General features: G+C 41.7%; 1 protein-coding gene across 5 annotated transcripts in view; it reads right to left on the reverse strand.

Moving 5' to 3' along the window:
- stat5a (signal transducer and activator of transcription 5a) overlaps positions 1–22023 on the reverse strand; it is a 103382-nt gene that overhangs the window by 31812 nt on the left and 49547 nt on the right. For 3 of the 5 annotated variants that reach the window (XM_058409252.1, XM_058409276.1, XM_058409285.1), the window contains exons 2-6: positions 12802–12863; positions 2207–2334; positions 1225–1381; positions 869–958; positions 286–460 (exon numbers count right to left, since the gene is read on the reverse strand). In XM_058409252.1, coding sequence (XP_058265235.1) covers positions 286–460; positions 869–958; positions 1225–1381; positions 2207–2334 — 550 coding nt within the window. In that variant the 5' untranslated portion in view covers positions 12802–12863. Of the gene's footprint in view, positions 1–285; positions 461–868; positions 959–1224; positions 1382–2206; positions 2335–12801; positions 12864–13022; positions 13077–22023 lie in introns of those variants that run through there. The other 2 variants (XM_058409261.1, XM_058409268.1) reach the window with 2 other exon arrangements.

Genomic DNA, 22023 nt, shown 5'->3' on the forward strand with positions numbered 1-22023 from the left:
CAAAGATCTGCCACAGCGCTGCTGAAGGCTCAAATCTGATTGGTTGGTTTATTTTCTATAACAGCAGCTCTGATATATTCAAATATTTATGGACCTGACTGTATATTCCCTCTGGTGTGCAAATATCAGTAACATTTTATCATTAATCATGGGCATCAAGATATATTTTGTGTATGCATTTAATTTAATTTAATAATTATTTCTTATACACCTTGCTTGATGGAACTGCCAAAAACCATGTTTGTGTACACATGTATGCGTGTTTGTATAGACGTGTGCGTGTACCCTGTATTCGGAGACTCTCCTGATACTGTATAATGAAGTACTCTTGGTTGTGTTGAAGTTTGCGCAAATCGTTCTCGGTGTCCTGCGTCAGGATCCTCAGCTCCTCAAAGGCTTGGTTTATCTGCTGGTATTTCTGAGACATGCTGTCCATCATCCCGCTCAACGGGGAGTTAGACTGTCAATCACAGCGTACACACACACACACACACACACACACACACAGACAGGTCTGTTTTAACTACAGTTTTAAAGAAAATCCTGACTAGTGTCACTACACAATAAAAAGAATAAATAAAAATAATACAAAAATAATAAATAATAAAAATAAATAAATATATAAAAAATAATGCTAGAAGTACATCTAAATGCAATACTTATACTAGGGTAGTTATAGAACTCAAAAAAGTTATGATTATGAAAATGTATATATATATATATATATATAGACTGTTGCATAAGATCAGAAGCTTCCTCTTTTATAGGACATAGTTTCATAAGTAATGTATATATATATATATATATATATATATGTATATGTCTCTGTGTGTGTGTGTGTGTGTGTGTGTAAAATACTATTACTCACATTAGTAGCTTCCCTGACGAGTCTCTGCTCCGTGTAGAGAATGTGTTTGATGCATCTCACCAGCTCCAGCGGACATCGGTCGTATGTGCTCTGAAATACAACACGTTCTCTCTGTTTCATCTTGAGCGCGGTCATTATGCATGTCTCCGCTCGTATCCGTTACAGATTATCCTCATCCTCGCTGCTCTTACGCCACACCTCCGTCTAGCTGGTGTGCAGGGAGACGGCTCGCCTACATACTGCCCGTGTGTGTGTTTATGCTTAGTGTGCTTTCGCTCTGAGGCATACAGCAAATACGGGCTATGTGTGTGTGTATTGTGTGTGTGTGTGTATTGTGTGTGTGTGTGTGTGTTTACCTTTAACTGTGAAGCGTAGTGGCCTAGTTTGATCTTGAGCAGAAAGCCATCCTCTCCCATTTGATGTTCTGCCTTTTTCTGTAGTTCTTGAATTAACCCGTCCAGCAAGCGCTTGGCTTTAAATTCCTCCTGCGGGTTTTCCAGATCGATAGCGTCCCTGAGAGACCAACGGAGAAAGAAGGACAAGTTTCAGAGACTTGTTAATTCCTGTTAACAGTAACGTTACAGCAGTTATATATATAAAAAACAAAACTTTCTATTACAAGCTTCACTTTTCTCCAATGAAAAACCCTCAGATTTTTTCATGTTGCCTAGAAACCAGAAAGTCCTCTGTCCTAAAGACTATTCAATAGAGGGGACACTGGACACTGAGTCCTTCTATAAATTTCAAACAGAAAACTTTAACATATCTAAATTTGCTGAAATCCTTGCATTGTAGACTTAAGTTGCGTCCCAAACGACCTACTACGCACAATCCACCTGCACTGATAACGTCAAGTGTAGGAACAATAGAAGTGTCGTCTCATCTTAACTGGAACCTTTTATGAATTTTTAAATTGTTAAAAAATAAATCGCACAGTACGCATGGGTTCATTTAAAGCATGTTTTAACCACCTGAGAGTCATCAGGCATCTTGTTTTCTAACCCAGCGCCAGCACCTGTTAGCCCCGCCCCTCTTCTGCTACGTACGCGAAGCTGTGAGCATCGGGGTTTCCACACTTCATTTTATAAAATGAATACATCCAGCATTTTGAGCATTCAGACTGAACACTATTTCTACTGCAAAATGGCTGAGGTGTATAAACATGCACTATACCGTACAATTCCATGTGTATGAGGCGTTACTATAGAAATGATAGCGTGGAAGAATAAGTGCTTTATATAAACCTGTGATTCGTATTACGGTCTGAGCTGCTGTGACGGAAAATGAATCAACACCACCTGAGGAGGACATTTATCTGTTCATCACAGAGACACCTACCAGAGTTGTCCCTCTATCCACTGGGACAGGTAGTGTCGCACCTCGATGGGGAAATGCTGGCCGTAGAGAGACTGCATCTGGTGCAGGGCATCACCCTGCAGCTGCTGGGCCTGAATCCACACCGCCATCTGAAAGAAGAAAAAGAAGAAGAAGAAGCACAATGAAATTCTTTCTTCACAAATCCCAACTTGGGGTCAGAGTGCAGGGATGATACAGCACCCTGAAGACGAGAAGAGAGGGTTAAGGTCCTCGCTCAGGGGCCCAGTGGTGGCAGCTTGACGGTGCTAAGGCTTGAACCCTGATTTTCCGATCAACAACCCAGAGCCTGAACTAAAAAACGCACACGCAGAATTGTATTCTAACATAGCAAAGTGGCGCTAATACGAATGCTTTATGAGCCTGCAACTGAGGGAGAAAGTAAAACAGCCAGATTGCAGTTTTTTTGGTGGGATTTTCGGGAAATCGTTCACGTCGCCATAGCAACCGTTGCAAAACAGTGTCACTTCTGGCTTTTGCGCATACAGTTGTCAATGATTCACTTTTGAATTGTCATTAGCATTCAAAATGACTCGTAAAATGTCTGACGCCGTTAACTAGACAATAACAAAAGTTTCCTTCTTCTTCTTCTTCTTCTTCTTCTTCTTCTTCTTCTTCTTATACTATTTTTAAAATCCTTTGTCTGTCAGACAATCACGTTCATGAACACGAAATATTCTTTTTAAAATAAAGCGAGGCTGCATGACGTTACGGCTGGAATTTACACGTCGAGTCTGGACGAGACACTTAGCACTGGCGAAAAAAATAACAGGACATGGGGGGGGGGGGTTCCAGTGACGGTGTCAGTACATGTCAATCATTCTGGATTACATGTCCACATTATAAAAGTCTGCTTTTTCGGGTATTTTTGAGTGCTAAATCATAGAAACGTACTCTGATGTTAAAACACGGACACACACACACACACCCTAATCTTGTGAAGCACTGTTGAGAACGTTGAGCCAGTCCCAGCTCAAGAGGTCAACTAAAGAAGCACACACACACACACACACACGCTAATGACGAAGCAATCACACAGACAGTCAGTGAGCCAAAATGCCTCCTCGAACACGTTTGTGGCCCTTATAATGCTAATATATGCCGGTGATTTATTCTGTCGGCCCACATCGTGTTTCTCTGCATGGACACGGCTGTGGTGCGACTCTCGTCCCTCTGAAGCATGCACGGCTTCAGGCTACGTTGCAATAAAGGAGAAGTGGCTTTAAGGAGATGGAGTCATCTCAGCTTTCTGTGCTCGCTCTCTCTCTCCCTGCTGTTTCCAGAGCTCAGTGTTGTACTTCTGCTTTTTTCTTTTTTTGCTTTACATGGAAACATGCCTTTCTGTGACAAAAAAAGCCTGCAAACATTCAAAGGGGATTCTTTTACTACTATTTTTGAGATCGATAGTAAAATGGTAACTGGCAGAACAGGAAGATGTGAGCGTGAATGGGGTTTCCATTTGTATTCTCCGAAATCAAATTAGTAATCCTTAAAGCCTCGAGCAGCAATCGCTGAAAGAGCACCAGGACACACCAACATGTGACCTCCGGGTTACAGAGGACAGCGGATTGCGAAAGTTTAAAAAAGACAAAAAAATGAAACGGTCTGTCCAAATTTACGTCCACTCTACTTACTGTTGCAGTGGTTGAGAGGTGATGATTAATTCTTATTTTTTCTTAATCATTCTAGTAGGGAATCTCTCTTACACACACACACACACGCACACACACAGGCTCATGCACACACACACATGCATGTGCATGCACGCACAGAGACACACACACACACACATGCATGTGCAAGCACACACAGAGACACACACACACAGGCTCATGCACACATAAATGCATGTGCATGCACGCACAGAGACACACACACATGCACACACACACACACAGACATAAAAACACACACACACACGCACACACATATGTGCACACACACGCTCCTGAATCAAACAGCTCAAACACACAATCGGGATAAAAACAACAGATGGGCAGAGTAGATATAAAAAAAGAAAGAAAGCCATGGTGGCAGAATTCTGAGTGTGTGTGTGTGTGTGTGTGTGTGTGTGAGAGAGAGAGAGAGATAGCTGATAGATGATCTGATAGATGATCTGAGATAAAAACTGACTGTGAGCCATGGGGTCTGTGATCAGCCACAAAATAATAAAATAAAATAAAATTAAATTAAAATTAAAAATAAAATAACAAAAAAGCATTTCAAACTGTCTAAATGTTCTGACACTCAATGCTGCACTAAAAGGAAGAGATAGCAAATGTTTATTCAGGGGTTTTTTTTGTCTGCTCAGCTACACAGAGTAATCTAACTGCTGTTCCATTACTCAATAATTCTTCTTCTTCTTCTTCTTCTCATGCTCAAGCAAGCTGCCTCGTTTTTCCCATGACTATATTTGAAATCATATTATTATTATTTTAGTTAGTTGACTGGTTAGTTAGCAAACTTTGTTTAACCAGGATAAGACTAAGATACAACAAAATAAATAAATAAATAAATAAATAAATAAATAAATAAAAAACAGTCCCCAGAGCCAGGGAAAATAATTAAAAAAAAAAACAACAAAAACACACACACACACATATATATATATATATATATATATATATATATATATATATATATATATATATATATAATATACAATCAAATACTGCAAAACCAAAAAACAAAAAATCAAAAACAACGTCCAAACGATTAACATACAAAAAATACAAAAATAAGAAAATTAAATGTACAGTTTAATATCTCAGAAACCTTCCTACCAGGCTACACTCTGAGTTATTTCCAAATGCCATACAGTGGCTAGTGTAAACGAACAAGTATTTGACCACGATGTAAGGTTTGCGTTGATGATTGAGCGTGAGTAGAAGAAGAAGAAGACTTTATTATTGTCACATTACATTGCAGCGGTGTTTATTACGTACAAAGTTAGAGCTGTTTCGTTGATTTTCATTGTTGCTTAAGGCTCTCGGTCATCAACCGGAAGATCAGGGTTCAAACCCCAGCACTGCCAAGCTGCCACCATTGGGCCCTTGAGCAAGGCCCCCAACCCCACCCTGCTCCAGGGGCGCTGCATCATGTCTGACCTTGCGCTCTGACCCCAACCCCCCCGGGATGGGATATGCAAAGAAAGAATTTCACTGTGCAATAACATATATGTGACAAAATAAAGACAACTTATTATACTTTTAATAAAGAAGTCTTTTGTGAAAGAATCTGTTAGCAGATTTTCTTTTTCTGGCTGCTGAGGGGACAAAAAAACACTAGCACACTGAGCCTACTAATAGCCCAGATGCATAATCCGCTTGTCCAGGGCACCTGTGCTACTCGCCTGATTTTCTCCACATCATCTGTACATCCCTGTATGTGAGGCTTTGCCTCCTGCAATCTTGCACAGATTCTGCTCCCATTTACTCACTTAATTCAAGCTAGCTGTGAATGAATACAAAGAAGAAGAATTATTGCCACACATACATTACAGCAATGGAATTCTTTTCTTTACATCTCAGCTTAAGAGTCAAGAGCTCAGGGGCAGCTACACTATATTGCCAAAAGTATTCACTCAACCATCCAAATAATCAGAATCAGGTGTTCCAATCACTTCCATGGCCACAGGTGTATAAAATCAAGCACCTAGGCATGCAGACTGTTTTTACAAACATTTGTGAAAGAATGGGTCGCTCTCAGGAGCTCAGTGAATTCCAGCGTGGAACTGTGATAGGATGCCACCTGTGCAACAAATCCAGTCGTGAAATTTCCTCGCTCCTAAATATTCCACAGTCAACTGTCAGCTGTATTATAAGAACGTGGAAGTGTTTGGGAACGACAGCAACTCAGCCACGAAGTGGTAGGCCACGTAAACTGACGGAGCGGGGTCAGCGGATGCTGAGGCGCATAGTGCGAAGAGGTCGCCAACTTTCTGCAGAGTCAATCACTACAGACCTCCAAACTTCATGTGGCCTTCAGATTAGCTCAAGAACAGTGCGCAGAGAGCTTCATGGAATGGGTTTCCATGGCCGAGCAGCTGCATCCAAGCCATACACCAAGTGCAATGCAAAGCGTCGGATGCAGTGGTGTAAAGCACGCCGCCACTGGACTCTAGAGCAGTGGAGACGCGTTCTCTGGAGTGACGAATCACGCTTCTCCATCTGGCAATCTGATGGACGAGTCTGGGTTTGGCGGTTGCCAGGAGAACGGTACTTGTCTGACTGCATTGTGCCAAGTGTAAAGTTTGGTGGAGAAGGGATTATGGGGTGGGGTTGTTTTTCAGGAGCTGGGCTTGGCCCCTTAGTTCCAGTGAAAGGAACTCTGAATGCTTCAGCATACCAAGACATTTTGGACAATTCCATGCTCCCAACTTTGTGGGAACAGTTTGGAGCTGGCCCCTTCCTCTTCCAACATGACTGTGCACCAGTGCACAAAGCAAGGTCCATAAAGACATGGATGACAGAGTCTGGTGTGGATGAACTTGACTGGCCTGCACAGAGTCCTGACCTCAACCCGATAGAACACCTTTGGGATGAATTAGAGCGGAGACTGAGAGCCAGGCCTTCTCGTCCAACATCAGTGTGTGACCTCACAAATGCGCTTCTGGAAGAATGGTCAAAAATTCCCATAAACACCCTCCTAAACCTTGTGGACAGCCTTCCCAGAAGAGATGAAGCTGTTATAGCTGCAAAGGGTGGACCGACGTCATATTGAACCCTATGGATTAGGACTGGGATGTCACTTAAATTCATATGCGAGTCAAGGCAGGTGAGCGAATACTTTTGGCAATATAGTGTATGTTACAACAACATTGAAGCAGAGACGGTTAAGGGCTGAAGGGCCCAGCTTGATGGTGTTGGGGCTTGAACACTGACCTTTCAATTAACAACCCACTGTTGCCCCTGTAAATGATTCATCTTAGCATCTATAATAGCCAATAAAACAGTTGGATTTATCTTTTCTCAAAGCACTGGTTGATAAGCAAACAAGAGTCTTGTCTTTATAACTTAATCTGGGATGTGATCTAAATGACCACGGCTTCTGGTACATTGGTTTGTAACCTGGGGGTGGAAACATTTAAAGCAGGGTGGTCACTGCAAAAAACTTTTATTCTAAGCAGTTGTATAGAATACTCGGATACTACCTATTAACATATTTGCCTCACACCTCGAGTGTTGAGGATTGGATTCCTGCCTCTGCCATGTGTGTATGGAGTTTGCATGTTCTCCCTGTGCCTCAAAGACATGCATAGTAGGCTGATTGGCATGTCAAAATTGTCCACAGCATGTGAATGGGTGTGTGAGTGTGTGTGTGTGTGATTGTGCCCTGTGATAGACAGGCATCCTGTCCATGGTGTACCATGCCTCGAGCCGAGAGTCTCCTGGGATAGGCTCAAGGTTCCCCACAACCCAGTAGGATAAGTGGTGTAGAGAATGGATGGATGGATGGATGGATGGAAGGATGGTACCACCTACAAGTTATAATGAATTAACTGCTGATTGGAGGCGGTCACATGGACTTAGCAATTTTGTGGATTAAAGTCATCGTCCAGCTCTTCGATTGTAGTTGGACTACTGATTAGTCATGGAGCAAGACATGGAGAGATTTCATGTCAAGCTCAAGTACAGAGCAAGACTCGTGGTTGAAAGTAGTTTACATCTTTTACTCAGCCTTACACAGCCACAACTGACCACCTTGCATCTTCTACCCAATCATCACTGAGTGAATAGTGCGGAATGTTAAAGTTGATTTATACTTTATATGTCAACTGGGGTGACCCTACCTGCACTGCTAGACTGGTCCCACCATCTCTCAGGGTAAGAGGTAGGTATACATCTAGACTCTTCTCTGTTCTGGCACCGAGGTGGTGGAATGAACTTCTACTAGATATCCAAACAGCTGAGTCAGTGACCGTCTTCAAACGACAGGTGAAGACCTACCTCTTCCTGAAACACTTAAACTAGCTCTCTAGCTCCTCCCAACAGTTTTTAGGCTGATGGTATCCTAAGTCTGTAACTTATTGAACCAGTGTTTAATGTATTCATTGACAGAGACTTCAAAGCACTCTTGCACATCGCTCTGGATAAGAGTGTCTCCCAAATGGTAGAAATGTAAATGTGTGACATTTACTGTGCGGGGGGTGTCATTTTTGAAATCAGACCTCACTGACAAAAACCGCTGTTACACATCATCACAGGACCTGCCTTCAAGTCTACAATACTTTGTGTTATTCTGTAACAGCAAAACCTCCCAGAGTCCCTGCTGGATCCTAACATATACCCTTTTCAACCAGTGTAGATAACAGCGTAACTGATTTCATCTAATCGATCTCGTTCTTTGTCTGTCAAGTGGTACATGTACACCTGCTGTCTGATGTGATGTCAGTGCCTTTAGCCCTCTGGACAAGCCTGATGGAGCCTGATTTGACTAACTCTCGGCTGCTGTGGATGGACTTAATGCCTGTCATGGGCAGATACACTAAGGATAAATCCACATTGATGCTTGAAATCAGGGATGTCCAATTTTCTCCGTAAAGGGCAAGTGTGGGTGAAGTGTGGGTTTTCACCCCAATAAAACAGGAGCTACACCAGATTCCACCTGTTTAATCAGCTCATCCTGGTTTTTGATAGACTCAGGTGTGGCTTCTGATTGGTTGGAATGAAAACCTGCACCCTCACCGGCCCTTTCAGGATAAGCTTGGACACCCCTGAATTACCAAACCTTCCCTTGTGGTCCAGCGGCAGGATCACATGCTCTCATTGCCATGTCCTGGGTTTGATTCCTGGGCAGGGAAAAAACCCTGCCACTGAGGGGTTAAATTTTATTGCCAGTCCCAAGCACAGATAAAATGGGAAGGTTTTGTCAGGAAGGGCATCGTGCTTAAAACCCTGTATCAAATATGCAGACCAGATGACCTGCTGCAGTGACCCCGAACAGGGAGAAGCTGAATGAGCAACAACTGAACCAAATTAAACAAGATTGGCAAATAATGAAACTAAATTAAACTGAATAAAATTAAACCAAATTAATGAACTGAATTTAACAAAATCAATGAAGCAAATTAAACCGAATTGAACTGAAGTAATCAACAATTAATAACCAATTAATCTCTGGTTAAAGGTGGCGTTTGTGATGTTTAGAGGCTGAGCAGCTCTCCTCCAGCTGTATAAGCAAAGCTAATTTTTAAACATCAGCCAAAACAATGAAACTAATCATTTTTGAGTCAATTTTCCATAAAGAAAATTCGAGCCATTACATCCCAAATTTGACAGAAAAGAAACGTGCGGATTTGAATTCTTTTAACAGAATTAGCCTGTGCAACCTGCTGATGTCTAATCTTAAGCTAATCATTGTTTTCCTGGCAGTTTGCAAAAAGCCAAAAAAAAAAAAAAAAAGATTAGCTTTTGAGTGAGTAGGAAGTGGTTATTGAAGCTAATGCTGGTCTAACAAAGAGGTTTTAAGATTCAATTTAGAGACTAATACGAAAGAAACCCAGAATAAATGAGTCTTAATGTGCACTTACTGATGTTTTGTACAGTGAATTTATTGACCCGAATGCTGTCTCATATCCCTCACACCGAATCTTTGTTTCCTGACCGCTTCTGTACGTGCCAATAAGATAGTTAGGATCAGTTTGAGCAGTGAGACTTGACGTTACTTCCAGATGTTTATCAACAAGCTAGTCAGATAGCATTAAGTACACAGATCAGGAGTAAAACTAAAACCACTGACAGGTGATTTGCACTGATTATCTCATCACAGTGGCATTTGTTAAGGGGTGTGATATATATCGGAGTTCATGTGTTGATAGAAGGAAAACAGGGGAGTGTAAGGTTCTGTGTCACTTTGACAAGTTGTGAGGGTCAGAGGTTCTAGGTTTCAGGAACATGACAAATAGTTCAAGATGTTTACATTTATGGCATTTGGCAGACACCGTCATCCAGAGCAACTTATATCCATTTCATTTTTTACAGGTGAGGGTTAAGGGCCTTGCTCAAGGGTCTAGCAGTGGCAGCTTGGTGGACCAGGGATTCAAACCCTTAACCTTCCATTCACTAATTAGTGGTCCAACACCTTAACCACCTTAACACCTTATCCACCTTCCCCAGATATGATCAATCATCTGTGTGATGTGCTGGACTAACCATGTCCGATCCATGAAGGCTTCAACCTCACATCTTACAAGACTCTGCTGCTGACAACTTGGTGCCAGATCTGACAGCACACAGCATAAAGGTAGGAGTAAAAGGTAGGAGCTGTTTTGGAGGCAGAAGCACGACCCACACTTTCTCAGGCAGGTAGTTTTAAAGCTATGGCAGATGAAGCGTTGTTTTATCTCACTAAAAAAAGTCTATAGGGCTGAGATTTCCTGTAGTGGCTACCCCGTACACACACTTCATACACATCACACATCTGCACAGTGCACACAACTACCTCGGCAATCGCCATCATGCCCTAGCAACAGGGGTTTCCTTTAATGAAATCTGATTCTTCTGAAGGTTTCTGAAGATAAAGCTAATCTAGACTGTAAGCTAGGCTAGCAAGCAAGATATAGATGTAATGTTCTATATTAGAAAGTATTAGAAGAGGATTATTGTTATTGCTAACATTGTATAAATTATAATTATTGTATTCCTGCTCTCTCCTGAACTGGTTACTGCAGATGCTCAAAAACGACTGAGCAATTGAGGGTTGAGGGCCTTGTTCAAGGGCCCAGCAGTGACAGCACAACCAGCCAGTAAGCCAACACCTTAACCACTAAGCTACTACATCCCTCATGATTTCCCTCATGCTTTCTAACTGACACACCCCCCAAGTGAAATGAAATGAAATGAAATGGAACTTGGAAGCTGGCCACTCAAAGGAAATCCATAGTTTCCCACTTGTAATTTCATGTGTGGGGCAGCACGGTGGCTTAGTAGTTAGCACTGTTGCCTCACAGCAAGAAGGTCCTGGGTCTGAATCCCAGGTTCGAACAGGCGGGGTCCTTTCTGTGTGGAGTTTGCATGTTCTCCCCATGCCTGCGTGGGTTTACTCCAGGTACTCCGGTTTCCTCCCACAGTCCAAAAACAGATACATTAGGTTGATTGGTAATTCTACATTGCCCATAGCAGTGAGTGAGGTTGTCTGTCTATATGTGTGGCCCTGTGATGGACTGGTGACCTGTCCAGGGTGTACCCCTGCCTTTCACCCAATGTGTGCTGGGATAGGCTCCAGCATATCCCTGTGACCCTAATTAAGAATAAAGCAGGTATAGAAAATGGATGGATGGAATTACATGTGTGATGGCATTCATCATTTGTGTTCAACTCGTAAACATGATCTTTCTGAGATACAACTGAGAAATTAAGGTCCTTGCTCAGGTGCCAAGCAGTGACAACACAATCAGCCAGTAAGCCAACACCTTAACCACTAAGCTACCACATCTCTCATGATTCCCCTCATGTTTTCTAACTGACACGCCCCCCAACTCGGAAACTGGCCACTTGAAGGGAATCCAAAGAGTAATTACGTGTCTGCTGCCATTCATCATTTGTGCTCAACTCGTAAATATGGTCTTTCCAAAATAGAGAGAGATACAACCGAGCATTTAAGGGTTAAGGGCCTTGCTCAAGGGCCCAGATTACATAACTGTTACACTGTTTACTGTGATGTTTTGAAAGAACAGGGATAAAATGAGTATTGCAAAAACCTACTAGCTAGAATTGGCGTTGTTATGATTCATTTTTTCACATCAGCCCAAAAAATGCTCCAGTACGCTAATTTTTCAGCAGATAAACAAACCAGAAATGGTGAAATCACCCAACAGTTTCAGGTCAAAGACAATGCACTGGAGAGATACGTCTCTCGAGACATGACTGAACGGCATCACGGCACATAAACTTCACGATCACGTGAACTGGAAGTGGACTTCCATACTTCACGTGTTTTCCTTTGCCAACAGTGTGTTTATTTTCAAATTCATTGCACTGATCAATCACACACCAAAAACATCCACCGACTCAGCCACATGGCTTTCATTCAAAAAGGAAACTAGCAAATGTGGCAGAATAAAGCAGGAACTTAACCGCATGCATGGCTCCGCCTCTTCCTGTCCCATATTGCCACTGTCAGTGTGATACACAATACACACACAATTTCCAAGCAATACTAGCACTCCTACACATAAAACACAAGCTACCGATTTCCAGTAACCACACAAACACACACACACACACACACACACACACACACACACACACACAGACACACATACACATACACATGCATGTGTGATATTTGTATGAAAACATAGACATATGAACCGTGAATTTCCAGTTAACTAACCACACAGGCAGGCAGCCGTTTCCAGTCGATGCTGTGTTGTGGGCTGCGGTGGTCTGCTAGCTAAAGTGCAGAAAAACCTGAGCTCAGCGTTGCCCGGCTACTTTACTATCTTACTATCACTTTCTATTTCACTCAAATGCCTCTGTTTCATCTTATATCTTGTCGTCTTGTTCCATATGTGACAAAAACACACACACACACACACACACTGCCTGCTGACTTACCGCTTGTCTTCAGTCTTGTGTTACCATGTACGAGGAGCGACTGAAGAGAAGCACAGTGAAACCTGGAAGAAACAGAGTCAGAGAGAGAGAGAGAGAGAGAGAGACAGAGAGACAGAGAGACAGAGAGACAGAGAGAGAGTTTGGGTCACCACAGATTCCGGAGTCTAGAGACTTACAAATATTTAAAACGTACACAAATATATAGAACACACAACACAGACCCACAGATTTGAGGATGAGAATCTGTGCTTTCATCAGGGTCACACCATACAGTTACTTCCTGTCTCTTCTCTTCCTCTCTCTCTCTCTCTGTTTCTCTCTCTTACACACACACACACACACACACACACACACACACAGTCGTTTTACTTATCCTCACTTTAGACCATGAATGTTGCGCAACACTTACACACAGAGGCAAAAAGATGCAGAGGGAACAGAAATGAAGGCTGGTGTACGGTAGATCACAGCAGGGATAAAAAAAAAAAGTTGAAGCAGTCTGTATGTAATAAAGCAGGATTTTATATACAGCAAATTCGGAGTAACGGGTAATAAAATATGAACCGAGCACGCTAATAAAGCCTTGTTTAAACAAGGTGTACCTTTAAAAAGTACACTTTGGTCTTTCGTGGAAAGTGTAACAAGACATTTCATATCATCACCATATTCAGGGTTAAAGAAATACACAAGTTGTGTTGTCATCTAACATCTCCAGGGTCAGTTCAGGTGACATTTACATTTCCGGTATTTAGCAGATGCCCTTATCCAGAGAGACTTAATATTCATCTAATTTTTAAGGTTTAAGGGCCTTGCTCAGGGGCCCAGCAGTGGCAGCTTGGTGGAGGTGGGATTCAAACTCACAATCAGTAATCCAACACCTTAGCTACTGTACCACATTCCTTATGAGCGTTTGCTATAGAAAAGAACATTGCTATACTGTTAATATAAACCCATGATTTATTTAAATAAAGGCGGCGCTACAGTCAGAGGAGATGTTCTAAAAACTGAATCAGAACTGAGGGTTTGAAAGAGCTCTGGTCTGAAACAGGGGAGATGTAGTAGCTTAGAGTCTAATGTTTACATTTCTGGTATTTAGCAGACACCCGTATTAACTCATTTTATACAACTGAGGGTTGCAGCAGTGGTAGCTTGGTGGACCTGGGATTCAAACTCACAACCTTCACATCAGTACTCCAACACCTTAACCACTAAGCTGCTGCGTCTCCACAGGTTACAGTATCTGTGTGTTTGAATTCACCTGGGAAGTTCATCTTTACGACGCCAGGTGGGTCCACAAACAATACACACACACACACACACACATATATATGTATATATACAATAAGGATTTTTGAGCTAGACTTCTGGAAAACCAAGAACATGAAGCCGGTGTGAACGGTGTGTTTTGTTCAGGCGATTGCCGAAATCAGCTTCTGAGTCGAGTAAAACATCAACTATAAACTATAGATGCATTATTGATTCCACTGTGTTTTTTTGACTGCCGGGAATTCAAGTCTGGGGTCAGTGGTAGCTCAAGTGGTTAAGGTTTTGGGTCGTTGACCAGAAGATCGGGGTTCAAGCCCTAGCACTGCCTAGCTACCATTGTTGGGTCCTTGAGCAAGACCCTCAACCCACCCTGCTCCAGGGTGCTGCGTCATGGCTGACCCTGCGCTCTGACCCCAACCTCCAAGGATGAGATATGCGAAAAAAGAATTTTACTATGTAGTACAAATACAGACAACTTAAGTCGCTGCTGGACAAAAAGTTCGACTTTGTGGTGACGTTAATGTGCGGTCAACTTGTAAAGTTTTAACTGTCAGTGTGGGTTTTTCCCAGTTCCCGCTGCTCTGAATGTCCTCCATGAAAAACTTCCTGAATAACCGATAAGTTTCTTCTGATCCCTAATCCTTTTAAGCTACCTGATTTCCATAAACAAATGTGAAACAAAAACTGCTGTTCTATTGAATGCTGTTGTGAGACTGGCAGTTCTGTTGAAGCTAGTTGACAAAGCACACACACACACACACACACATAGGGATCATGACCTCACTGATGCTTAGATAAGGACTAAAGGCCAACCTTATGTACTTATGTAATCTTAGTGAGACTGAATTGTGATCTCTGTCTGTGTGTGCATGTGTGTGTGTGTGTGTGCATGTGTGTGTGTGTGTGTGTGTGTGTGTAGCACAGCATGAGCTCATGTGACAACCCAAACATAAGTGTGAGATGGAAGGAAGTGAGACAGATGTACTGTATGTCTGACGACAAATTTCAGAAAAGACACACACACTTCATTGCAAATCAAAAATGTTTTGGGATCCTGGAAGAGAGAGAGAGAGAGAGAGAGAGAGAGAGGACAGGTAGACAAACAGACAGACAGAGATGGAGTGAGACAGACAGACAGACATGGAGTGAGACAGACAGAGATGGAGTGAGACAGACAGACAGAGATGGAGTGAGATAGACAGACAGACAGAGATGGAGTAAGACAGACAGACAGACATGGAGTGAGACAGACAGACAGAGATGGAGTGAGACAGACAGACAGACAGAGATGGAGTAAGACAGACAGACAGACATGGAGTGAGACAGACAGACAGACAGACAGAGATGGAGTGAGACAGACAGAGACAGACAGACAGACAGATGGAGTAAGACAGAAAGACAAACAGAGATGGAGTAAGACAGACAGACAGACAGAGATGAGTGAGACTGACAGAAAGACAGAGATGGAGTAAGACAGACAGACAGACAGACAGAGATGGAATGAGACAGACAGACAGACAGACAGAGATGGAGTAAGACAGACAGACAGACGGACACAGATGGTGTTCGACAAACAGGCAGAGATGGAATGAGACAGACAGACAGACAGAGATGATGTAAGACAGACAGACAGAATGGAGTAAGACAGACAGACAGAGATGATATAAGACAGACAGACGGGGATGGAATGAGACAGACAGACAGACAGACATACAGACAGACAGAGATGTTGCAAGACAGACAGAGATGATATAAGACAGACAGACGGAGATAGAGTAAGACAGACAGACAGAGAAGGCGTATGCCCGAAAGGCAGAGATGGCGTAAAAAGAGAGAGCGATAGAATAAGACAGACAGAGATAGAGTGAGACAGACAGACACAGAGAGAGAGAGAGAGAGAGAGAGAGCGAGAGAGAGAGAGAAATATTTTGGCAATACCGTAAATGTACTTAAATGGTCATTAGCAATGAAGCTTACTGAGTTGAACTGAATTGAATTGAATCTAAACAGATGGATGAGACAGAGAGAGAGTGAGACGGAGAGAGAGAGACACACACACTGAAATGAAAGAGAGAGAGCGAGACAGGGATAAGGCAGGAAAACAGGACAATCAATAAGAAGCCAGTTGTTTTCTCTCTGTGATCAATGTGTTGTTCTCTTGCATCCAAATCCTAAAACCCTGTTCTTTTCTCCCTCTCACAAACGGACAGATCTACACAATGAAGAGAGAGGAAGAGAGAAAGAAAGGAGACGAGTGTGTCAGAAAGAGGAAACTCATTACACTGTAACGTCTTCATCATGAGCTCCGTCTGCACCTCCAACACAAAGCGGTCCGAGTCATTTACACTCCATTTATTCCCACTGTTATTCATATCAACACGCACACACACACACACACACACACACCTGAACACACACGTACACACACACACACACAAACAGGAACTTACACACGTACATGCACATACAAATGCATAAACATACACACAAACATGTGAACACACACATAGGTACTTATATCCACACACACACACACACACACAGAAACACACACATATATGAACACCCACATGCACACACCAATAATAAACACACACACACAGACATGAACATACAAATAAACAACACACACACAGACACAAGCACATACTCACAGAGCCCCCTACACTCCCCACACAAATGTGCACACACAAATACAAACTCACCCCCCCACACACACACGTGCACACACAAATAAATAACTCAAAAATACACACACACCTTTGAACACACACATGCACACACACACACACACACACATACATACTCACCCACATGCACATACATAAACACACACACACATGAACATACAATACCCACACACACATTTGAACACATAAATACACGCATACACACCCACACCTACCCCCCCCACACACCCATCCACACACAAAAACACACATACAATACCCACACACACATTTGAACACACAAATGCACACCCACACACACACCCATCCACACCCACACCTACCCACACACACACCCCTACACAGCTCTACATAAAGGCACGCAGGTGTGAATCAGGACCTGGATCCTGCAGGATAACTGAAAACTCCAGCAAGTGTTTTTCCTGTGGTGAATCCCCTGTGTGTGTGTGTGTGTGTGTGTGTGTGTGTGTGTGGTGTTCTCCAGCACAGTGCGAACCAGCGTCTTTTGTTTTGTTTACATGTGCGTGTGTAGCTGTTTTGATTCCAATCTGCTCTTCTGTTACTGGTGTTTTCCTGAGGGTGTGCAGGTGTGTCCTCACTTCATTCCCTTCTTTACTCTGCCTCTGCCTCTGTCTCCACTCCTGTCCTGCATCTCTGATCTGACCGCCCACACGTTCAGAGATGGTTTGAAAGGTGTATAACCTCATAAAAGCTTGAGTGCTAAAGCTTCTCGTCCGATTAGTCCAGTGAGTCACTGCAGTAGTTTCTTTCGTCTCACCTTTCGTTCGATTTCAGAATCATTGAATTCAGGTGTTGTTTTTCAGGGGTTGGGCTCGGCCCCTTAGTTCCAGTGAAAGGAACTGTTAATGCTTCATCATACCAAGACATTTTGGACAATTTCATGCTCCCAACTTTGTGGGAACAGTTTGGAGATGACCCCTTCCTGTTCCAACATGACTGCACACCAGTGCACAAAGCCATAAAGACATGGATGAGTGAGTTTGGTGTGGAGGAACTTGACTGTCCTGAGTCCTGACCTCAACCCGATAGAACACCTCTGTGATGAATTAGAGTGGAGACTGTGAGCCAGGCCTTCTCGTCCAACATCAGTACCTGACCTCACAAATGTGCTTCTTAGGAATGGTCAGAAAATGTGGAAATTCCCTTGTGGAAAGCCTTCCCAGAAGAGTTGAAGCTGTTATAGCTGTAAAGGGCGGGCCAACTCCATATTACATTCATGTGCATGTAAAGGCAGACGTCCCAAAACTTTTGCCAATATAGTGTACCTTCACAATGGCAAGTGTAAAAGGAAATGAATCCCAGGTGCCTTTGCGTTTCTTTTGCGTAGTCTGATCATTGATTCTAAGCCTGTTTTCGCTCTATGTTTGCTTTTCCCATTCAAATTTTATTTGTCACACGCACACAATCATACACAGTAAGAATATAATGCAAAATATAATATAAAATATATAACCTCTCTCTAAACGTCAGATTCTGTTGTCCATCCTCGGTTTTTCGAGTATCCCTGTTGGTTTTTGCCAGCTTGTGTTATGACCTCAGCCATGAGAGATGAATCTAACAAGTCATAACAACAACAATGAAGTGCTTTTCACACGCCAAGTTAACCCTCTAAACCTCTGAAGAACGCTTCACACTTGTAATTCAGAAGCACTGGGGTTATACAACCCCGCTCAAGAAGGATTAGCACTTTTGGTGTTTTTGTAGTGTGTTAACTCTGCATTATTGTGAAACCTGTGGTGTGGTGTTACCACTCTGAGCAACACCAAACACGGACGCTACTGTACAAACAAACACGACTCTTCAATCTTCAAACATTCATATCACTTCCTTGTATGTTTTATAGATAGATAGATAGATAGATAGATAGATAGATAGATAGATAGATAGATAGATAGATAGATAGATAGATAGATAGATAGATAGATAGATAGATAGATAGATAGATAGATAGATGCTTTATTAATCCCAGTGGGAAATTTACAACTTCCAGCAGTATCCACAAGCATAGGTAATAAAGTAATAATGAAAGGAACTCTTAATTCTTCAGCATACCAAGACATTTTGGCCAATTTCACGCTCCCAACTTTGTGGGAACAGTTTGGGGATGACCCCTTCCTGTTCCAACATGACTACACACCAGTGTGGAGGAACTTGACTGCCCTGCACAGAGTCCTGACCTCAAAACCTTTGGGATGAATTAGAGCGGAGACTTCGAGCCAGACCTTTTCGTCCAACATCAGTGCCTGACCTCACAAATGTGCTTCTAGAGGAATGGTCAGAAATTCCCATAAACACACTCCTAAAGCTTTCCTGAAGAGTTAAAGCTGTTATAGCTGCAAAGGGAGGGACAACTCCATATTACATTCATGTGCATGTAAAGGCAGACATCCCAAAACTTTTGGCAATATATTATATGAGTGGTGTGGAACGTGAAACAAGTTAACCCAGGATTGTGTTTTACCTGGAGTTTAGATTAATGACCCAGGAGGAAGTAATTTAAGCGTGAAAAGCCCTTATATAGTATACACACTTGAGATTACCATTTTACTGTCATGTGGGTATCATATACAGAGCTCACAGGACCGTATTCAGTGACATGCATCAGTGCTGTTTGTTCATTCATCCTTTGCAGCTTTTTAGTCAGGGACTTGGTGCTTTACATGTTACTAGTTTGTTTAAATGATCATCTACTGAAACAAACAATAACTAGCGATGTCATCGTGCCTGAAACAGTGGACTGAATATCTGAGAAAAAAAATAAAAGTTCTCAAGGCGAAAATGTGTATTGCGAAACGAATTTTCCCATAAGAAATAATGTAAATGCAGATAATCCGTTCCAGACACCCAGAAATATTAGCAATACGAAGCGTATGTAAACTGTACGGCTGCTTACAAAGAACTGACCCAAGCCAAGCGTTCCATGTCAAGGCTCCTCACAGGAAGTCGTGCCACCAAGCTTGGGCTAAAAATAGAACAGACCACCCAGGTCACCAATCTGTCAACAAAAAAACACCCGAAAAATCACACACCTCCACAAAGACATGCTGAAGCATCGACTCCGTGTTTTATTGCCTGTTCACGATTCTCCGGTTTATGATCTGAACAGTTTAACAGGTTTAACAGGTTGATTTTCCTGTTTTTTGTTTTATTTTTAATTATTTTTTTTTACCTCACAATCTCTTTAATAAATAATTTTTTTTAAAAATCCTCTATTTTTGAGTAAATATTGCTTCACGAATTTTTTAATAAGAAAAAATTCCTCACAACTGCAGCTATTGTAGTCATCTGACAGGAACAAACACACTGATTTAATTATTTTTATGCATTACATCACTAATACACAATTCATTTACAGTTAATATTTCCATCTGCATTGATTGTAGCATTGGTAATTTAATGTTTACAATTTTTTCTACAATATTATACTGCACTATTACAAATTTAATTTCCATTAGATCAATATATCTATCTATATATATATATATATATATATATATATATATATATATATATATATATATATATATTGATATATAAATAACTAAATGAGTAAATAAAATATATATACACAAAAAAAAATATGTAAAATATATTTATTTATTTTTTATGTATATTTATTTTATTTATTTAATCTCTCATCAACAAAGTGTTTCAGTCTGTTTCAGTTTTTTTTTTTTCGCACCATTCTGTATGAACTCTAGAGTGTGAAATTTTCAGATCTGTGGTTACTCAAAGCAGCCAATCTGACACTGATACCCAGTCCAAGGTTAAAGTCAAAGACTTTTTCTTCATGCTGGTATTTTATATGAACATTAACTGAAGCTTTGAGGTATTGTGCTGCTGCTGTTACAGGATTGGCTCGCTGCATAAACACTTCAGATGGAAAGCTAAGACACTTATTTCTGCTGTAGGAAGAGAATAGACCGGAGTGAGACATCAGGATGTCTTATGAAATCAAATGTGTACATTTTTATATGTATGGTCACTGTCATTCTAGCCATTGTGGTCCAGTTGTGTTCATATAAATCATTTACATGAATATAGTCTTACTTTCATCCCGAAATTTCTCTTCAGTTCGATGTTAGATCCTGAACCATCTGAAGCATTCAATTAAAAGCTGCTTAATGAATTTCAGTAAAGTTCAGGTGTTTAGCTTATAAAGTTAAAGAAAAGAAAAATTCATAAGCCAGTCTTAGGGAGAAAGCCGGTGAAGTAAAAGCTGAATGTAAATGAAGCGAACAAAAGCCATCAGTCAATCTGCCTCTACACTAAAAACAGACTAATTATCGGTACAATTACAAACTTCCCGTCAGAAGTAACCATGGCGACCAGCACGCTTCTTACCAAAATTGCCATGGGTACCTATAACCTCAATCGCCATGGCGACCAGGAGCTCTCTGGAGGTGCATAAGGATCGAGAATGAATGACCAGAAAGATAAAGAAAAGGCATACATACACACACATATATATATATATATATATATACACATAACAAGATACTGCACCTGATTCTGTTTCAAGGTCAACTTTCTGCATTGCCCTAAGCATTTAACAATAATTAAATAAAACTGCAGTTCACTAAGGACTGTGTGTGTGTGTGATTCCCTTTCTATTCATGCTTTATAAATAACGCTCACCTAACAGCTGAGTGTAAAATTAACAGTTTTAATATAGCCACTGTTCTTCTAGCACAATCACACACACACACACACACACACACACACATGGAGGGAGCGCTGAGGCGTGCCAGACAGGAATTTAGAAGTCCAAAGGCTAAATGCCTGGACTCAAAGCACTGAGGGCCACAAAGGTGCATCGTATAGGACGATGGGCTTGAGCTCAGATTATCTGCCCGCGCTTAAGCGATCCTTTATTCAAATAGGAAATTCACATTCACACATTCGCCTTGTTTGCATTTGTGTGTGTGTGTGTTAAATGCTCAACATGCCAACAACTTTAAACCAGAATGATCTCTTAGGTCAAAATGGATTACATTAGCACAAACATTAATGATATTACGTGTTATGTAACAGTGTGTGTGTGTGTGTGTGTGTGTGTGTGTGTGTGGTGGGAATAAAGGGCTGTTTGTGAAGAAAGCCCTCAGCTCTGCTTGGCATGGACACAGCACCTCATCTAAAGTCAGCATGTCTATAAATACACTGAACTAGAGACACTGGATCATAAAGGCCTGTCTATGTGTGTGTGTGTGTGTGTGTGTGTGCGTGTGTGTGTGTATGTGTGTCC

The sequence above is a fragment of the Hemibagrus wyckioides genome, linkage group LG02 (genome assembly GCF_019097595.1).
Source record: "Hemibagrus wyckioides isolate EC202008001 linkage group LG02, SWU_Hwy_1.0, whole genome shotgun sequence".
Lineage (NCBI taxonomy): Eukaryota > Metazoa > Chordata > Actinopteri > Siluriformes > Bagridae > Hemibagrus > Hemibagrus wyckioides.